Raw genomic sequence first — 22,248 nt, forward strand, 5'->3', positions numbered from 1 at the left:
AGTGGAGGACAGAGGAGCCTCTTAAAGAAGAAGTTACAGGTCTGTGAGAGCCAGAAATCTTGCTTGTTTGTAGGTGACCAAATACTTATTTTCCACCATAATTTGCAAATAAATTCATTAAAAATCCTACAATGTGATTTTCTGGATTTTTTTCTAATTTTGTCTGTCATAGTTGAAGTGTACCTATGATGAAAATTACAGGCCTCTCTCATCTTTTTAAGTGGGATAACTCATGAGCACCAGCTATCAGTGTATTAGCCTGATGTTGTTAGTTTAGGAAAATATGTCGTACATTCTAGGTTACATTCTATTATATTTCTTCACCGCAAGAGTGTGACATTGAGTCATTTCTGGTTAATTTGATATCTTTTAAACACTAAAATGGATGTTTATTCTGTTCTAAATATGAGAGTACACATGGAAACAATGTATTTAATGTATTATAGTATATTAGTAATTATTATAAATGGTTAAATCCACTATATGATCACAATGACTTTGATAGACATTTCGATTGTTTCTTTTGTTAGTATATTATACAGTAGATATATGGAGAATTGCTGTGGGAGTGCTATTGATATCCCGTCAACTACTGACCATTCATCCATACTGTGTGTGTCCCATCATTGCAGCTTAGGAAATAAATGAACTATCCATCCATTGCTCCTTCCTGTGTTGACTTACTGACTTGAGGGATTGGACCAGACATGTCACACTAAGTACATATGCTGGGCAGCGAGTCAACTAGATATGGCTCTGAAGGCAACACTTGCTGACAACCTACAGGCCAGCACTGAAACTTAAACCCACACAGAGTGTGCTACTTTACAGGACCTGCTGCAGTTCCATACCACAAGTGACAATGACAACCCTATAGGCAAGTCCTTACAAAGAACATAGAGATTAAACAAGGAGAAAAAGACTGAGAATGTTATTGAGAAAAAAAGATTAATGATGGGTGTCCAAATTATGAAATGGTACCAAGATAGAGCAGGAGAGAACATGAAACCCTTAATACATTTATTGAGACCTCTTTAGGACTTAAACATAACAATCCCCATTAAAATGAGAATGATAGCTAAGTACGAGATCTGACATAATTGTTCTGGATATTCAGATATGATATGTGACTGTAAATTGAATGTTGTGCAAAAAGCAATAACAAGTAGTACAGTATGCGTTTTGATTGAATTCCATAGTATCGATTTGAGTCCAAACGTCAAAGTTGTTCATGTATGCACATTTTTATTGGAAACAAATCAAGTTAGAAAAACAAGAGAAATACTTTGACAAACCAAAATAGGAAACATGGAGTTGAAAATGTTTAATGGAAAATATAAGTCAGAAAGAGAGTCTATAAAATGAGAAATAAACACGTATACACACATGCACACACACACACAAGCACGCTGAATCCAGAATACAATAACATAATTGAAAAATGTCTCTGAGAATAATTAAAGGGAGTAGTGGGTAGTGGTACCACCTGGTAAAGAAGCTTTCTTGGAATTAGCACTCCCAGTGAAAAAAAAGTATTAAATCCTCCTGCTAATTCGTAATCCGACTTGGTCTTTCACTAACCAGCCCCCTCATTCACAATGTAAGGCTCTGACCCACAATGCATAGGTCCGGGTGCGAAGCAGAGCGGGCATTACATCTAAAGTCCGATTTGCTGTCCCATGACTTGTCGTCTCTGGTTGGCTCGTCCTCCAGCCTATGGGAGTGAAATGAAGAGGTGGTTTTAGGATTAGAGAAATATCACAGGTTGGTCAGCAACCAGTTAGCACAGGGCAGAACAAGCTACTGTTAGTCATAGTGGAATAATGTGTTAAGGATTAGCTAGCTACATACTACTGTTGGCTACCTGGATGAGGAAAATAGAGGGCACACAAAATCTAGTGTTATGACTTCACAGTAGCAAGATCAGAGTGAAAACATAATGATTTTAAAACAGTTAATCATTGTAACTCAAAACGGAAGGGTCAGGGTACTTGAATGGTTTTGAAAATTCACCATCAGTCTTGTATATCTCATCATTGTGCCGTAATCTCCTTAAAGAACTTCCATTTTTTTATGCAAAGCTCCCCTCTCACCCACCTAATGTAATTTGGCTGGGAATAGTTCCGCAACATCCAAAGAAAACCAGTTTTGCAGCATTAATGTTGCCCTAGTGGTTTTCTAGTAAAACAGAGAATCTACAGAACTTTGTGTGAGTGTCTTTGAGCTTGATTCAATTTGTACCGCTGATGGTCTGCACTGTGGCACAATTGACATTTTTCACAATTTCACAGTATTCAACCTCATAGTGTGGAAACATACAGGAAATCACATTTTTGACTGCACTGTATTAAATGTGTTTATGGAATTAATGCTGTAGATTGCACTGCATTATGGGTAAAAAACAGAAGGCTACTGTTATTAACTGTAATTGGCAGCCTCTTGTAAAAGTTTCACTACCATACTGCCTTTTTTACAGTAAAAGCTTATGCCTACTCTAGATTCAAATCTACAACCTCATGTTGTCGGGTGAGACACATGAAGCTTAGTAAATATCTCCTTGAAACGGCAGTGAAGTGGAAGAATATTTTCAGCAGCTGCTGACTTCTCTCTCCTGGATGCTCTCCTGCTTAAACTGTTCCGTTCTGTGTTTCACAGCCCCGAATAGATTTTCCCCTGTTCATACAGTGGCTTGCGAAAGTATTCACCCCCTTTGGCATTTTTACTATTTTGTTTCCTTACAACCTGGAATTAAAATATATATTTTTTGGGCTTTGCATCATTTGATTTACACAACATGCCTACCAGTTTGAAGATGCTAAATGTATTTTTATTGGGAAACAAGCAATAAATGTAAAAAAACAGAACTTGAGCATGCATAACTATTCACCCCCCAAAGTCAACAGTTTGTAGAGCCACCTTCTGCATCAATTACAGCTGCAAGTCTCTTGGGGTATGTCTCTATAAGCTTGGCACATCTAAACGCTGGAATTTCCGCCCATTCTTCAAAGCAAAACTGCTCCACCTCCCTCAAGTTGGATGGGTTCCGCTGGTGTACAGCAATCTTTAAGTCGTACCACAGATTCTCAATTGGATTGAGGTCTGGGCTTTGACTAGGCTATTCCAAGACATTTAAATGTTTCCCCATAAACCACTAAAGTGTTGCTTTAACAGTATGCTTAGGATCATTGTCCTGCTGGAAGGTGAACCTCTGTCCCAGTCTCAAATCTCTGGAAGACTGAAACAGGTTTCCCTCAAGAATTTCCCTGTATTTAGCACCATCCATCATTCCTTCAGTTCTGACCAGTTTCCCTGTCCCTGCCGATGAAAAACATCCCCACAGCATGATGCTGCCCCCACCATGCTTCACTGTGGGGATGGTGTTCTCGGGGTGATGTGAGGTGTTGGGTTTGTGCCAGACATAGCATTTATCTTGATGGCCAAAAAGCTACATTTTAGTCTCATCTGACCAGAGTACCTTCTTCCATGTGTTTGCGGAGTCTCCCGCATGCCTTTTGCTTTTTAAGCAATTACTTCTGTAAAGCCCAGCTCTATGGAGTGTATGGCTTAAAGTGGTCCTATGGACAGATACTCCAATCACTGCTGTGGAGCTTTGCAGCTCCTTCAGGGTTATTTTTTGTATTTTTATTGCCTCTCTGATTAATGCCCTCTTTGTCTGGTCAGTGAGTTTTCGTGGGCGACCCTCTCTTGGCAGGTTTTTTGTGGTCCCATATTCTTTCTATTTTTGAATAATGGATTTAATGGTGCTCCGTGGGATGTTCAAAGTTTTGGATATTTGTATATAACCCAAGCCTGATCTGTACTTCTCCATAACTTTGTCCCTGACCTCTTTGGAGAGCTCCTTGGTCTTCATGGAGCTGCTTGCTTGGTGGTGCCCCTTGCTTAGTGGTGTTGCAGACGCTGGGGCCGCTCAGTATATATACTGAGATCATGTGACAGAACATGTGACAGTTAGATTGCACACTGATGGACTTTATTTAACTAATGATGTGTCTTTTGAAGCTAATTGGTTGCACCAGATCTTATTTAGGGGCTTCATAGCAAAGGGGGTGAATACATATGCATGCACCACTTTTCTGTTGTTTTTAAAAAATAGTATTTTGAAAAAAGTTTTTTTTTAATTTCGCTTCACCAATTTGGACTATTCTGTTTATGTCCATTACATGAAATCCAAATAAAAATACATTTAAATTACAGGTTGTAATGCAACAAAAACGCCAAGAGGGATGAATACTTTTGCAAGGCACTGTAGATCTAGGATTCTACCCAATCCCAATTTTAATTTATCTCTTTGTCTCTCTTTCACCCAACACAATATAGGTTTTGAATTAGTGGTGTAATGAATCCTCTTCTTTGGTTAAATACACTGTTCATTCATATATCTTTTTTTATGGTATTATACAATACAACTAATAGCAATGTACTAAATTGTTGTAAATCGCAATGGTTATTTTAGGCGTAATTTGTAAATGATACCGTAAATTCCAATTAAATGTTGGTTTAACAGTACATTCATGTATTTCAAATGGTACTGCAATTCCACCCCACAGAATACAGTACCTTACCATGTTTTTGGAGCGGCAAAAACCTTTTTACCACATGGTGCGTGGTATTGTTGTTTCTGTCTCATCTACATATTTTGAGGCGTGCCTTGTAAGACACTGCATTTGTTGCATCTGTAAGTGAAAGTACTGTACCAATTGATTTGTGGTTGTAGGTCCCAAACAATAAAATGTGTATAGGGGACAGAATGGAGTGGCAGCAAGCGTACAACCTCTCTGATCTCCCCATCCCGGATCCGGGATCGTGAATACAGACTCAAGCTCATTACCATAACGCAACGTTAATGGTTGAATATTTCCCATGTCCTTGGTCTATTTTGCCCTGTACTCCCTGCAAGTTTGGAAACCTTTGCCAAGGCCTCTATAAGTGCAAGTGATATTAAAGAACACCTTCCTAATATTGAGTTACAGCTCTTTCTGCCCTCAGAAAAGCTTCAATTTGAAGGGGCATGGACAAGAAGTTGTCAGATAACTGGCTGTCCTTTGGGTGGTGGACCATTCTTGATACACACGGGAAACTGATGAGTGTGAAAAACCCAGCAGCTTGGCAGTTCTTGACACACTCAAACTGATGCGCCTGGCACCTACTACTGTAAAATACCCTGTTCAAAGGCACTTAACTCTTTTGACTTGCCCATTCGACCTCTGAATGGCACACATACACAATCCATGTCTCAATTGTCTCAAGGCTTACAAATGCTTATTTAAGCTGTCTCCGCACCTTCATCTACACTGATTGGATTTAACAGGATCATAGTTTTCACATGGATTCACTTGGTCATTCTATGTCATGGAAATACCAAGTGTTCCTAATGTTTTGTACATTCAGTATACATATTTGATATGCTGTAATATGAAAATATATTACCTAGCAGCCAACCTGCTTGCACCAATCCCATGCTGTTACAGGTAAATACTGTAAAATACAAACCCCACCTTCCCTCAATGAATTTCATTCATTCATTCATTTATTAATTACAATTGCCGTTAAAACATTACAGTCCGAGTTTTGGTACCATAAAATGATTACGGTAACATACTGTAAATAATGTAAATTACTGTACATTTTCAGCATTATACTGGCAGCAGAGTTGCAAGCAAATTATTGTAATTATATAATACAGCTGTGTTGCTGTAATGATTACAGTGGTCTCAATGACTATTAACTAACTAATAATACAGCACTGTTTCTTACTGTAGAACATTTTACAACATCCCTGCTGTAAAGCAAAATTACAGTATTTACCTGCTAACTCACCTGGCAATTTAACACTGCAAATTTACAGGGAAAGTTTTTCAGTGTAGGGACAGTGTAAGTTGAGCCATAGTTTAATATTTTGTCAATGTACTTCTTCAGTGTCATTCTGTCTATTTTTTCCATCCCCTGCTGGTGCTCAAATTGACTTCCCTTCTCAGTTCTTTGACTGCTCTTTCAAGAACCTCCAGGGGGACTAGACCCCTGCTTGTTAAATCATCAGATTAAATGAACACAATTTTAGTCTCCAAGGCATGATGATGTCTGCTCTGTAACAATAAAAATGCACTTGAGTTCATATGCATGACAAATTGCAAAACAAAGTCGAAGCATATTTTGCATAAAACTTACTAAATGTGGCCTCCCGGGTGGCACAGTGGTTAAGGGCGCTGCACTGCAGCGCCAGCTGTGCCACCAGAGACTCTGGGTTCGGGCCCAAGCTCTGTCATAACCGGCCGCGACCGGGAGGTCTGTGGGGCGACGCACAATTGGCCTAGCGTCGTCCGGGTTAGGGAGGGTTTGGCCGGTAGGGATATCCTTGTCTCATCGTGCACCAGCGACTCCTGTGACGGGCAGGTCGCAGTGTGCGCTAACCAAGGTTGCCAGGTGCACGGTGTTGCCAGGTTGCCAGGTGCAGGTGCACGGACGTATGACTTTCAACCTTCGTCTCTCCCGAGCCCGTACAGGAGTTGTAGCAATGAGACAAGATAGTAGCTACTAACAATTGGATACCACGAAATTGGGGAGAAAAAGGGGGTAAAATTTAAAAAAATACAGTGCCTTGCGAAAGTATTCTGCCCCCTTGAACTTTGCGACCTTTTGCCACATTTCAGGCTTCAAGCATAAAGATATAAAACTGTATTTTTTTGTGAAGAATCAACAACAAGTGGGACACAATCATGAAGTGGAACGACATTTATTGGATATTTCAAACTTTTTTAACAAATCAAAAACTGAAAAATTGGGCGTGCAAAATGATTCAGCCCCTTTACTTTCAGTGCAGCAAACTCTCTCCAGAAGTTCAGTGAGGATCTCTGAATGATCCAATGTTGACCTAAATGACTAATGATGATAAATACAATCCACCTGTGTGTAATCAAGTCTCCGTATAAATGCACCTGCACTGTGATAGTCTCAGAGGTCCGTTAAAAGCACAGAGAGCATCATGAAGAACAAGGAACACACCAGGCAGGTCCGAGATACTGTTGTGAAGAAGTTTAAAGCCGGATTTGGATACAAAAAGATTTCCCACGCTTTAAAAATCCTAAGGAGCACTGTGCAAGCGATAATATTGAAATGGAAGGAGTATCAGACCACTGCAAATCTACCAAGACCTGGCCTTCCCTCTAAACTTTCAGCTCATACAAGGAGAAGACTGATCAGAGATGCAGCCAAGAGGCCCATGATCACTCTGGATAAACTGCAGAGATCTACAGCTGAGGTGGGAGACTCTGTCCATAGGACAACAATCAGTCGTATATTGCACAAATCTGGCCTTTATGGAAGAGTGGCAAGAAGAAAGCCATTTCTTAAAGATATCCATAAAAAGTGTCGTTTAAAGTTTGCCACAAGCCACCTGGGAGATACACCAAACATGTGGAAGAAGGTGCTCTGGTCAGATGAAACCAAAATTGAACTTTTTGGCAACAATGCAAAACATTATGTTTGGCGTAAAAGCAACACAGCTGAACACACCATCCCCACTGTCAAACATGGTGGTGGCAGCATCATGGTTTGGGCCTGCTTTTCTTCAGCAGGGACAGGGAAGATGGTTCAAATTGATGGGAAGATGGATGGAGCCAAATACAGGACCATTCTGGACGAAAACCTGATGGAGTCTGCAAAAGACCTGAGACTGGGACGGAGATTTGTCTTCCAACAAGACAATGATCCAAAACATAAAGCAAAATCTACAATGGAATGGTTCAAAAATAAACATATCCAGGTGTTAGAATGGCCAAGTCAAAGTCCAGACCTGAATCCAATCGAGAATCTGTGGAAAGAACTGAAAACTGCTGTTCACAAATGCTCTCCATCCAACCTCACTGAGCTCGAGCTGTTTTGCAAGGAGGAATGGGAAAAAATGTCAGTCTCTCGATGTGCAAAACTGATAGAGACATACCCCAAGCGACTTACAGCTGTAATCACAGCAAAAGGTGGCGCTACAAAGTATTAACTTAAGGGGGCTGAATAATTTTGCACGCCAAATTTTTCAGTTTTTGATTTGTTAAAAAAGTTTGAAATATCCAATAAATGTCGTTCCACTTCATGATTGTGTCCCACTTGTTGTTGATTCTTCACAAAAAAATACAGTTTTATATCTTTATGTTTGAAGCCTGAAATGTGGCAAAAGGTCGCAAAGTTCAAGGGGGTCGAATACTTTCGCAAGGCACTGTATATATTTTTTTTATTTTTACGGACTAAATGTAATCACCATTTGTATGGAATATGCCCCTGGCCAAATGGCACAATTAACCCCAAAGCAAACATTTTGACTCCAGTATATTAGCAAACACAGCTACAGTACAAGGACACATTTTCATGCTAAGTTTAGGACTAAATATTGTAGCTTATAGAGACCCCAACTGGTGTATAAAACAATCTAATTTGGTTTAGATACAAGCTTCATGAAACATATAATGACTTTGGAGACCTAACTTGCTTACCACTTTTCCATGTGGTTTCTTTCTGCAGACTCCATGAAATGATGACCTCTTCCTAAATATTTGGTCACATTATTAATTTTGTTTCCTAGAAACAAGGGATGGCTCCAGGGCTGGCACTAGCCTTTAGGCAGCCCTAAGCAAGATTTGGTTGGGGGGCTCCAATACTTCCACTTTAGTGCCCCCTCTCTTGACGGCGGAGATACATTTTAAAGTATATTTCCTGCTATCCTACTCATTTTACCATTGGGAGTAGAGAAAATGTTGCAGCCAAAATGAAAAAACTGCTTACTATAGAATACTACAGTACTTACTATACAATTCTGTAGTAAACTACAGTACACTGTAGAATACTATACTACACACTGTAATATCCTCGATCATCAAATCAAATCAAATTTTATTTGTCACATACACATGGTTAGCAGATGTTAATGCGAAGGTAGCGAAATGCTTGTGCTTCTAGTTCCAACAATGCAGTAATAACCAACGAGTAATCTAACCTAACAATTCCAAATCTACTACCTTATACACACAAGTGTAAAGGGATAAAGAATATGTACATAATCATGTGTAATACTTGAATATTATAGTAAATACTACACTATTATCCAATAAAAATATCACTGTTAAAATTACTACAGTAATGTCCTCTAAAACGCAACAATTTTTTAACTATAGTAAATACTGCAGTATTTAATTTCCAGATACCCTGCCCGTTGCTTTTGTGCCACCCATAAGTGAGAAACCTACAGTATAGACCATATGTTGTGTCTCCTACAGGTTGTAGAAAGAGCAGGAGCTTGGAATTATCCCGTCAGACCCCAATCCTACCTACATACCTACAGGTTATGGAAAATGTGCTCTTTAGTATTTCTCAATTGGGTTTCCTCAAAGAGAAAGCCTCAACTTCTATGTCAAAGATATTAAAAACAAAAACACTATAGTAAATTACATCAGTCTGAACAACACTGCAGTAAATACTACCGTATACTATTATCATCAGAAACACTACATTAATTACTATAGTATATATACTAACTATAATATACTTTAGTTTTATAACACATTTCATGCGATGCTACTCATTTTGCCATTGGGCAGAGAAAAATCTTTGAAGTTTAAAAGAACATTTCCTACAATCCTACACATTTTGCCAAGATGTGTTAATGATATCTGAGTGTCAATGACTAACAAAATCAAGGGCCCCTGCCCACTCCTGGGCATGCACGGTTGGTATTCGGCCATCATTACTAAAAGTTTAGTTAGCTGCCTTGCTGACATTTTAATTTAGTGACTGTCGGTGATAAAAAGTGCTGATTCACAACCACATTTAAAAATGGCACCTTGTGTATTCTACTATTCTAACTCTCAACAGCAAGTTGAGACCTCGACTAAGTTCCTAAAATTTTTATTTTTTTTGCCAGGGGGCCCTATGCGACCGCTTATGTCGCTTATGCCTGAAGCCGGCCCTGGTGGCTCAACTACACCCTTGGCATGACCTACCCCACTCTCCCCTGCAAATGTATGTCAGTTATTTTAGTAAAACCAACTAATCGAACTTCTTCAAGCCTGAAACTGCACTTTGGAGAAGTGTAGATGGTTGTTTTCCAACTATTTATACAGATTTTATGATTTGGTTACCAAAAGGAGAAGACTGATGTGACCTGAAACCTTGGGAGTAGTTTTCAAGTGTCTTGTAATTGTATCACCTATATTGGTCATAGATTTCAAATTACATTCATGCTGGTAGTCAAACCATAATGGTTATGTATAATCTTATCAAGCATAATTTCCTCTCAAGTGGTTTTATATCAATAGCTCAATGAAACCAGCAGGCTTCAAAAAAATTAAATATGTGCTCAAATGTTTACACCATGACAAATGTGTGAATCCATTACATTTTCCCTCTAATATTCGTCTCTGAATCTGGGTGACATTAAACACCAAAAAAGTACAAATTGATTTCATAAAAAGAGACAAGGGTGCACTTTGAAATACCATTGAGATTAGTAAATAATTTCTCCAATACTATTTTCAACTTGAGTGATAAGATAAAGTAATGCTACATTTCAAGCATGAATGCAGTTGTCATTTTATGTAACCCATAACAAGTTGTGTTGATGAAAACCCGAAAGTAGAAACCTGTCTAACATGGCCCACAATTAGTAAACTTGATTTCAGAGGTCATGCATTTTAATATTTGTGATTTGTAATAATAGTTTTAGTCGAGCATAGAGCACATAGTCTTATGGCTATTGTGAAATGAATCAAGTCAATAGAATAGTTGAATGGTGCAGAAAGGTGAGCATATGTGCTGACTATTTTTAAATAGAGGGGTACATGATGCACATGCCTTGTTCTTTCATTTGCAGTTTTTAATCGCCTCATGAAGACAGCCAATTATTGGTTCATATTGTTTCCCTATTAGTGATCCCATACTGTGCTACAGCAGAGAGGGAGTTTTGACTACAAGGAGAGTGACAGGGGGCTTTCCCCTTCTTTGAGGAAAACAAATACTCATTGCAATATCCTAAATCATAGACATACCATTCCTTCGATACATTTGCATGTGAACACATCGATTCATGAATTGAAAGATATTAGAGCATACGACTAGTGGGAGCATACTACTTTATTATTGGATTTTGAAAGAGAGAGATTTGGTTAGAGGGAAACATTGACACTCACCCTTGTGTGCTGATGGCTGGCTCACTCCCACAAGTCTCTGCGAATGAGACGATGGTTGCCCTGGGTGGCAGGCTTAGAATGGGCCTCTGGTCTGAGTGGCTGCGTCGGATGAAAGGCTGTGGCCCTCGCACGGACATAGGGAGCCTGCCACGATCTCCCCAAGGACGTGGGACAACATGGCCACCGGTGGAGGCCACCGGTGAAGTCTGTGGGGGGCGGGGTACGGGACAAGGCTGGGCCTCAAACAGTGAGGGTGAGGCCGGGCAGAAAACAGAGCGAGCGTTACTTATTAACTGAGAGACTCCCCTGCGGTGGAGTCCTCGCTGTTGTTCTCTCGTCTCCATCTTTGTACCCTAGGGGACGCTGGTGGTGAGGGTGCCTTGAAAGAATGTGTGGAGCCAGAAGAACTGGAGTTTGGGGTCATTACTTGTCTTGAGGCAGGTGGGCTTGGGAGTCTTCTCTGAAGTGGTGGTGGGGTGGGAAGTTTGCGAATGACCGGAGGGCTGGTTGAGGATGGAAGCATAGACAGTTTTCTGAAGGTGGGGGGACTGGGGAATCTTCGATGCAAGCAGGTTGGGGTTGAAGGTGTGGAAGGCAGTATTCGAGTTCTAGATACAGGCAGGGTAGCAGGTGGTTGGATACTGACGGTTGAAGTGGGAGTCACTGTCTTAAAGGGGCTGTCATCGCTTTGTCTACATCCCGATGCAGCTCGATTGGGAGAGGGCCACCTGGGCACATCCTGACCTTTCTCCATCGAAGACTCTGAGGAGTGCCGCAAGTGGATTACTTTTCTGGCTAGCTTGTAGAGAGTGGCCGCCTCCTCTGTCTCTGGGTTTACCTCCAGCTGAGGCTCATTGTGGCTAACCCTGGAACTAGCAGAGGTATTCTGCCGTACAGTCCAGGCAGGGGGCATGCTGCTCGAGCCCTGGAGCAGGTTGCCTCTGCTGGGTAGCAATGGCACAGACTGCATGGAAGCACGCAGCTTCTGAGATGCAATAGCCATCTTGGGAATAGGGGATCGGCCCCTACTAACAACCTCATCGTCTATGTCGCTTACTGTGAGGCTTTGTGCACCTTCAAAGGAATTGTCCATCAGGACCTCAAGAGGAGGGGGTGGCAGACTTTGTACGTCTAAGTCATCTGTCCTACTGCTGACCCCACTGCTCAGTATGGCCTCGATGTCACCTACTCCAGGCATAACAGGGACCCCACACTTTCGAACACCTTTGATAGGCCCTAACATTTTGGAGGGCTCTTGGTTGGGCTCTTCAACCCCCTGGCTGAAGGTGTCAATCAGCCTTTTGACAGAATTCCTTCCCCGGTACAGCCCTGAGGACAGACGAGGTGACAGTGGAGGGCTAGGAGGTGGGGTGGCTTTCAACACCCCCTTGGTGGTTTTCTTGTCTTTCTTTTCTTTTTCCTCCTCCATGTCCTTGCTTGCCCCCTGTTCCCAGGAGCTACGCTTAGTGGGCACTGCCTGGTCCTGAATTGGAAAAGTGTTGTTGTTCTTCCGCAGGGTGGATTGTAGACGTTTGGATGCCAGGGACTTTACAGTATATCCTGGGTTCTGTTTAGTGGGACCTGTCTTGGCATTCTCTTCCATCCTGCCTTTGCTCATCCTCTCTAGCCTCTGACTCAGATCCCTCTGTGTCCTCTCTAGTTCAAGCAATGTTGGATCTTCACCTTTGCTGCGGAGGGATTCTACAGACTGTGAACGACCCTCTTTGGGAACAGGGGTCTTTTTAATTGCCCTCTGTACAGGAGCTGCTGTTTGGGGCCTTTTTGGTGATCGCTCCTCCCCCTCTGTCCACTGGCGCCTGCTGGTCTTGGGGCTGTCTGTTGGTTTAGTTTTGGTACTGTCACATTGTGAGGGAACAAATCTAATCTGACCACTTATGGCATCTTTCATTTTCAGGGTCATTTCCACATTTTGAGGGTTCTCCATGCGCCTGGGTGCCAGGCGACTAGGTTGCTGGTTAGGATCAGATGGTGAGGAGTAAGATTGCTTCCTGCCACCTTCTCCCTCTTCTTCCCCCTCCTCATCATCATTGTCATCCTCCTCACCATCATTTAAAAAGGCAGATCCTAGTAGTGACTCTGTGTCTTTCTGCTCTTTACCCATTCTGGTGCAGGCCGAGTCTATGGAATTTAGGGAGTTGCTTGGACTAACTTTCTTGGTAAACTTTCGCCTTGGTGCCCCTTGCCGGACTAGGGTAGCATTGCTGCCAATAGGGCTGTAAAGAGTGGTTTGGTTGGTCGCAGTGTACTCACAGCTTTCACTGTGAATTCTTTCAGACCCAGCTAGTGACTCGCTCTCGGCCCCAATTCCACTGTCCTCACTGAACAATGCAGAGTCCTCTGGTCCGGTCGTACGGAGTGAGGCAGCCTCAATGCGGGTCAGCAACTGCATCAGTCTTGTCTCTACATTACGCTTAGCTTTTAATTTCTCCTCCAGTAGCTCAGAGACAGAGATGAAATACACAGCTGCCTCCTCTAAGGCAGAGTCCCCAATGCCACCCACAGACTGACCCACATTTTGCATCCTTTGAGTGGTATACTGAAGTAGCTGCTGCAAGAGGTCTGGTGAAGACTCAGCATTGGTGGATCCAGACTTGAGGGGGGTGAAACTGGATAGGTTTTTTATTGGGCTTGGCCAGGCGAGATGCTCCCCATTGTCCTTCAGAAGCCTTTCACCCTCGTCTGCCATTTCCTCCAGCCCTCGGTTGATTTCCTCGTAGCGCATAGCCATGAAGGTCACCATTGGCTGCACAGACACCTGGGTTTGGGTCGCCTGGTCCAGGAGCCGCAGCAGAATCTCATATTTGCTGATGCTTGGGTTTAAATAGGCATACACAGCCTGGTGGGCTTTCACTAAAGGTTCCGGAAAATCAACTTTCTGCTCCACAAGGGGAGATTTTTTCTCCTTCTCTTTCTTTTTGGTCAGTTTGATTCCTTTGCCATTTTTCTTTGGTTTTCGTCCACCCTTTTTGTCAGCCATATCTTGCCTATCTCCTTGTTCCTCTTTTACATGTGACCCTGTCTCTTGAGTCCCCACTTTTTTGTCAAGGATGACCCCCTCTGGAACCAACTCGGTCAGGGAGGGTCTTTTTTTCTGTGGGGTTGAAGGTGCGTCCTGAACAGAGTAGTTCTGACCAGCCAGTCTACTCTCCCCACTTCCCCTCTCCCAAGTCTCTCCATCTGTGTCTCCTGTTCCGGAGGAGCCTCCACTCCCTCCATCATCAGACTGGGACTTCCCTTGACTCTCTTGGCCCCCTGGTAGTAGTGTCCTTCCCCTCCTAAAGGTGGCCTGACCCGGAAAAGTGTTACCTTTAGACGGGGAACAGCCCATTGCGGCAGCTCAATTTAAGTTGATTTCCTCAGTGAACAAGAACTCTGTGAAACTCCCACAAAAACGGAGGGGAAATAACCTTCACAAAGGAAAGAGAATAATAGCCAAGGTCCTTAGCTATCAGCTGCACCTGTCATCTTCAGATGGCTCCAATCTGCGACAGAGTTGTTGATACTGGCAGGTTCTTTATCCTTACAAAAAAGAAGACAAACAACACAAAACAGGGACAAATCCATTCAAACGTGTCCTATTTTCTTCCCTATCATAGATAGGTTTAAACAAAATATCCGCATATCCATTTTCATGTTTTCTGTTAATTCCTTGTGCATAACATCAACATCTTACAGCTTGTCCTATGGAACAACATCCCTGTGTACTTGTAGAGGACAAGAAGCTGAAAGGATTAGAGAGGCTTTCAGTTGAACTCCTCAGTGTGCACAAGGCACATTAAAGCAAATAAAAAAATCACACTTGTAAGACCTTAAGCTCATTACGGTAATCAGGGCTGCTTTCAGGTGGCTTTTAATAGAACAGACAACAATATCTCACTGTTTAGTGCCCTAGCCAAACCCAAAGGATACTCTAAATACAGTATACTGCCAAGTAAAATGGACTGGATGCTCAAAATCAACTCCTATATTAATATTGTTATTTCAATACAACAGATGAACCAATAGTGGGTTTTCAACTGAACTCAACCTGAACGGCTTTGCTCATGCACATTATGTAATCCAAAGTATACTTGCAACCAATAGCTGGTTATTCTACACTCTCAGAAAAAAAGTTATGGTTAGACTACAGCATTGTTCTCTGGTGTCACGACTTCCACTGAAGTCGGCTCCTCTCCTTGTTCGGGCCGGGCGGCGGTCGACGTCACCGGCTTTCTAGCCATCGCCGCTCCATTTCTCATTGATCCATTTGTTTTGTCTTCTTCCCTGCACACCTGGTTTTCATTCACAAATCACACTGCATGTATTTATTCCTCTGTTCCCCCTCATGTATTTGTGTGAAATTGTTTGTTTCGTGTTAAATGTTGACGCGCCATAAGGGTTTGCTTATACCGTGTTGTTCACAAAGATGTTTATTGTTAAAATTATTTGTGACTGTTTTGCGCGTTTTGCACTTTTGCCTAGGGGCTAGAGGTTTTGACGCAGTTGCGTCCGTCTGTTGGTTTCTCCTGCCTCAATAAAGTATGCGCCTGTTCACAACTCTCTGCTCTCCTGCACCTGACATAGCTACCAGTATGCACACACCTGACACCTGGGGTACAAAAATATCAAATACACATTTTACCTTCAGTGGTACACACAATGATCTCAAATGGTATTGTTCGGGACCTTTTAGGGTATATGCGCAGATAATCTAGTATAATATTTTTTTTATAAAGGTACACTCATCACACACTCGCAACAAAATGGGTACGGTGACTCATCATTTCTGTTTAACAGGGTGGATGTATGGATTAGTGGGGGAGTGACTTTCAGTTAGTTCTTTCTGGCCACCCGTTAGTTGAAGTGTTGTACCAGTTTAAGTGATCTATGGTTATGTTAATATTTGGTTTTGCATGTCTGCTTTATAAGCAGGTTGGTATTTAATGAGCTTACTATTGTACTAGAGCAGTGGTTCCCAAACTTTTATAGTCCTGTACCCCTTCAAACGTTCCAGCTGCATACCCCCTCTAGCACCAGGGTCAGCACACTCTCAAATGTTGTTTTTTTTGCCATCATTGTAAGCCTGCCACACACACACTATTCGATACATTTATTGAACATAAGAATGAGTGTGAGTTTTTGTCACAACCAGGCTCGTGGGAAGCAACAAAGAGCTCTTATTAAAGGACCAGGGCACAAATAATAATATAATAACAATCAATAATTTTGCTCTTTATTTAACCATCTTACATATAAAACCTTATTGTTCATAGAAATTTGTGAATAACTCACCACAGGTTAAAGAGAAGGGTGTGCTTGAAAGGATGCACATAACTCCGCAATGTTGGGTTGTATTGGAGAAAGTCTCAGTCTTAAATCATTTTCCACACACAGTCTGTGCCTGTATTTAATTGTCATGCTAGTGAGGGCCGAGAATCTACTCTCACATAGGTAGGTACGTAGTTGCAAAGGGCATCAGTGTCTTAACAGCACGACTTGCCAAGGCAGGATACTCTGAGCGCAGCCCAATCCAGAAATCTGGCAATGGCTTCTGCTTAAATTCAATTTTCACAGAACTGCGTGTTGCAATTTCGATGAGACTCTTGTTCAGATATCGGTAAGTGGATTGGAGGCAGGGCATGAAAGGAATAACGAATCCAGTCATTTGTGTAATCCGTTTCGGGAAAGTACCTATGTAATTGCGCACCTAACTCATTCAGGTGCTTCACTATATCCATCAGACTGTTAAACAGCCACCACTAACATTGAGTGGCTGCTGTCAACACACTGACTCAACTCCAGCCACTTTAATAATGGGAATTGATGGAAATTGATGTAAAATATATCACTAGCCACTTTAAACTATGCTACTTAATATAATGTTTACATACCCTACATTATTTATCTCATATGTATACGTATATACTGTACTCTATATCATCTACTGCATCTTTATGTAATACATGTATCACTAGCCACTTTAAACTATTCCACTTTGTTTACATACTCATCTCATCTGTATATACTGTACTCGATACCATCTACTGCATCTTGCCTATGCCACTCTGTACCATCACTCATTCATATATCTTTATGTACATATTCTTTATCCCTTACACTTGTGTGTATAAGGTAGTAGTTTTGGAACTGTTAGCTAGATTACTCGTTGGTTATTACTGCATTGTCGGAACTAGAAGCACAAGCATTTCGCTACACTCGCATTAACATCTGCTAACCATGTGTATGTGACAAATAAAATTTGATTTGATTTGATATATCACATTTGACATTGTCTGTAAGTTTATTTGCACACAGAAAAATTATACAATGATGGAAAGACCCGTGTGTTGTCCCTGTTAATGCAGACAGAGAAGAGCTCCAACTTCTTAATCATAGCCTCAATGTTGTCCAGCAAATTGAATTTAGTTGCGGAGAGTCCCTGTAATCCTAGATTCCGATTATTCAGGCGAGAAAAAACATCACCCAGATAGGCCAGTCATGTGAGAAACTGAAGTGAAAATGATGGTCAGCAAAGAATTAAATTTTTTAAAAAACGTGTCAATACTTTCCCCCTTAATAACCAGCGCACCTCTGTATGTTGTAAAAGCGTTACATGGTCGCTGCCCATATCATTGCATAGTGTAGAAAATACACAACACTTTAGGGAACTTGCTTTAACAAAGTTAACCATTTTCACTGTAGTGTTCAAAACGTCTTTCAAGCTGTCAGGCATTCCCTTGGCAGCAAGAGCATCTCGGTAGAAGCTGAAGTGTACCCAAGTGGTGTCGGGAGCAACTGATTGCACACGCGTTACCACTCCACTATGTCTCCCTGTCATGGCTTTTGTACCAACAGTACAGATACCAACATGAGCAGCAAGTACGTTTGGCTACATACGACCGTTGGTGGAATTCCTGCGAGAGAGTAACGGTTAATGTGATTGGATGCTAATTATTTGACTGGGCTACCCGTATTTGACATTGTGTTGTTATTTCGCTGAACACTAGATGGTTGAATTTTATTTTTGGCAGTGAAACGAGGCTACTCAGGTGAGATAAAAACCTCACCCAAATGTATATCCCTATTGGAAAATATAAATGGACTGTTTGAAAATCTGAAGAAAAAAACATGTTAAAACAAATATACATGTGTATATACACACACACTACCGTTCATGTTTTCGAAAGAAAAGTACATTTTTTGTCCATTGAAATAACATCAAATTGATCAGATATACATTGTAGGCATTGTTAATGTTGTGAATGACTATTGTAGCTGGAAACGGCTGATTTTGTATGGAAAATCTACATAGGCATACGGAGGCCCATTATCAGCAACCATCCTTCCTGTGTTCAAATGGCACGTTGTGTTAGCTAGTCCAAGTTTATTATTTTAAAAGGCTAAATGATCATTAGAAAACCCTTTTGTAATTATGTAAGCACAGCTGAAAACTGTTGTCCTAATTAAAGAAGCAATAAAACAGGCCTTTTTTAGACTAGTTGAGTATCTAGAACATCAGTATTTGTGGGTTCGATTACATGCTCAAAATGGCCAAAAACAAAGACTTTCTTCTGAAACTCATCAGTCTATTCTTATTCTACGAAATGGAGGCTATTCCATGTGAGAAATTGCCAAGAAACTGAAGATCTCGAACAATGCTGTGTCCTACTCCCGTCATAGAACAGCACAAACTGGCTCTAATCAGAATCGAAAGAGGAGTGGGAGGCCCCAGTGCACAACTGAGCAAGAGGACAAGTACATTAGAGTGTCTTGTTTGAGAAAGAGACACCTCACAAGTCCTCAACTGGCAGCTTCATTAAATAGTACCCGCAAAACACCAGTCTCAACGTCAACAGTGAAAAGGCGACTCGGGAGAGCTGGCGTTCTAGGCAGAGTCCCTCTGTCCAGTGTCTGTATTCTTTTGCCCATCTTAGTCTTTTCTTTTTATTGGTCAGTTTGAGACATGGCTTTTTCTTTGCAACTCTGCCTAGAAGGACAGCATCCCAGAGTCGAATCTTCACTGATGACGTTGTGACTGGTGTTTTGCGGGTACTATTTAATGAAGCTGCCAGTTGAGGACTTGTGAGGTGTCTGTTACCCCAAACTTTTGAACAGTAGTGTAAATATGTATATACAGTGGGGCAAAAAAGTATTTAGTCAGCCACCAATTGTGCAAGTTCTCCCACTTAAAAAGATGAGAGAGGCCTGTAATTTTCATCATAGGTACACTAACTATGACAGACAAAATGAGAAGAAAAAAAATCCAGAAAATCACATTGTAGGATTTTTTATGAATTTATTTGCAAATTATGGTGGAAAATAAGTATTTGGTCAATAACAAAAGTTTATCTCAATACTTTGTTATATACCCTTTGTTGGCAATGACAGAGGTCAAACGTTTTCTGTAAGTCTTCACAAGGTTTTCACACACTGTTGCTGGTATTTTGGCCCATTCCTCCATGCAGATCTTCTCTAGAGCAGTGATGTTTTGGGGCTGTTGCTGGGCAACACAGACTTTCAACTCCCTTCAAAGATTTTCTATGGGGTTGAGATCTGGAGACTGGCTAGGCCACTCCAGGACCTTGAAATGCTTCTTACGAAGCCACTCCTTCGTTGCCCGGGCGATGTGTTTGGGATCATTGTCATGCTGAAAGACCCAGCCACATTTCATCTTCAATGCCCTTGCTGATGGAAGGAGGTTTTCACTCAAAATCTCACAATACATGGCCCCATTCATTCTTTCCTTTACACGGATCAGTCGTCCTGGTCCCTTTGCAGAAAAATCAAATCACATCAAATTTATTTATATAGCCCTTCGTACATCAGCTGATATCTCAAAGTGCTGTACAGAAACCCAGCCTAAAACCCCAAACAGCAAGCAATGCAGGTGTAGAAGCACGGTGGCTAGGAAAAACTCCCTAGAAAGGCCAAAACCTAGGAAGAAACCTAGAGAGGAACCAGGCTATTTGGGGTGGCCAGTCCTCTTCTGGCTGTGCCGGGTGGAGATTATAACAGAACATGGCCAAGATGTTCAAATGTTCATAAATGACCAGCATGGTCAAATAATAATAAACAGGCAGAACAGTTGAAACTGGAGCAGCAGCACGGCCAGGTGGCCTGGGGACAGCAAGGAGTCATCATGTCAGGTAGTCCTGAGGCATGGTCCTAGGGCTCAGGTCCTCAGAGAGAGAGAAAGAAAGAGAGAGAGAATTAGAGAGAGCATACTTAAATTCACACAAGACACCGGATAGGACAGGAGAAGTACTCCAGATATAACAAACTGACTCTAGCCCCCCCGCCACAAACTACTGCAGCATAAATAAAAAGAAAAACAGCCCCAAAGCATGATGTTTCCACCCCCATGCTTCACAGTAGGTATGGTGGTCTTTGGATGCAACTCAGCATTCTTTGTCCTCCAAACATGACAAGTTGAGTTTTTACCAAAAAGTTATATTTTGATTTCATCTGACCATATGACATTCTCCCAATCTTCTTCTGGATCATCCAAACGCTCTCTAGCAAACTTCAGACGGGCCTGGACATGTACTGGCTTAAGCAGGGGGACACGTCTGGCACTGCAGGATTTGAGTCCCTGGCGGCGTAGTGTGTTACTGATGGTAGGCTTTGTTACTTTGGTCCCAGCTCTCTGCAGGTCATTCACTAGGTCCCCCCGTGTGGTTCTGGGATTTTTGCTCACCGTTCTTGTGATCATTTTGACCCCACGGGGTGAGATCTTGCGTAGAGCCCCAGATCGAGGGAGATTATCAGTGGTCTTGTATGTCTTCCATTTCCTAATAATTGCTCCCACAGTTGATTTCTTCAAACCAAGCTGCTTACCTATTGCAGATTCAGTCTTCCCAGCCTGGTGCAGGTCTACAATTTTGTTTCTGGTGTCCTTTGACAGCTCTTTGGTCTTGGCCATAGTGGAGTTTGGAGTGTGACTGTTTGAGGTTGTGAACAGGTGTCTTTTATACTGATAACAAGTCCAAACAGGTGCCATTAATACAGGTAACGAGTGGAGGACAGAGGAGCCTCTTAAAGAAGAAGTTACAGGTCTTTGAGAGCCAGAAATCTTGCTTGTTTGTAGGTGACCAAATACTTATTTTCCACCATAATTTGCAAATAAATTCATTAAAAATCCTACAATTTCTTCTCATTTTGTCTGTCATAGACGAAGTGTACCTATGATGAAATTTACAGGCCTCATCTTTTTAAGTGGGAGAACTTGCACAATTGGTGGGTGACTAAATACTTTTTTGCCCCACTGTACACACATTGGTATTTTTAAATGTGAATCATATTTTTTATTTTGCGTACCCCCAATATCATTGTACACCTGTTTGGGAATACCTGTACTCGAGGAAGCTCTGCAGAGTGGTCACTAGCTGGCACAGCCACAAGGTCATGCAATCTTTTGATTTTAAACCTAACCTTAACCTGACTGCTAACCCAAATGCCTAACCCTAACCTTAAATTATGACCAAATGATTTGATAATTTTAGTTTTCATACATTTTACGGTCAGTTCTGCCTCCAGGGCAAGACTTTTGACTATAAACGCCAACCTGCTCTTTGTAATGGCTTACATAAGAAGGTGACAATGAAGAGCTGTAAATAATATTGTAGTGAACCTTGGTATGGACTTCTTGGTGTAATGGTTAAGGTGGTGGCTTGACAATCGCTGGACCCAGGTTCAATTTCTGGTTGGGGTTCCCCTTGAATTCGCTCCACTGGTGTCAGAAGAGTGATGGCAGAGAGATTGTTAGGTTAGGGACCTGATATTGAGAAGAGATACATTTTTGCCACTTACAATGGACCTATGGCTTTGTCACTGTGGTGGTACCATAAAAAGGCCTATGATACACTATTGACTATTTTAAGGTACGAAATGCAAGAGGACACCTGTGTGCCTATACTTAATGGTACAATGCATGTACCTTACAAGGCACCACTACAGTGACCCCACTATCACAGACAATAAACTCTGTAACTGTTTTAAAGTCACCATTGGTCGGATTCCTTCCTCTCCGGCAACTGAGTACGAAAGGACGCCTGTACCT

The 22,248-nt window shown here is 41.7% G+C and overlaps 1 protein-coding gene across 1 annotated transcript; it reads right to left on the bottom strand.

Annotated features, from left to right (window-relative positions):
* Nucleotides 1-1,225: 1,225 nt before the first annotated feature.
* Nucleotides 1,226-14,904, bottom strand: pcare (photoreceptor cilium actin regulator). Its single transcript, XM_021584345.2, has 2 exons — nucleotides 11,190-14,904; nucleotides 1,226-1,714 (listed from the first exon to the last, which is right to left on the bottom strand). The coding sequence occupies exon 1, from the start codon at nucleotides 14,536-14,538 to the stop codon at nucleotides 11,479-11,481; it is 3,060 nt and encodes a 1,019-aa protein (XP_021440020.2). The 5' UTR covers nucleotides 14,539-14,904; the 3' UTR covers nucleotides 1,226-1,714; nucleotides 11,190-11,478.
* Nucleotides 14,905-22,248: the final 7,344 nt, after the last annotated feature.

This window comes from Oncorhynchus mykiss, chromosome 25 (assembly GCF_013265735.2).
Source record: "Oncorhynchus mykiss isolate Arlee chromosome 25, USDA_OmykA_1.1, whole genome shotgun sequence".
NCBI classification, from domain to species: domain Eukaryota; kingdom Metazoa; phylum Chordata; class Actinopteri; order Salmoniformes; family Salmonidae; genus Oncorhynchus; species Oncorhynchus mykiss.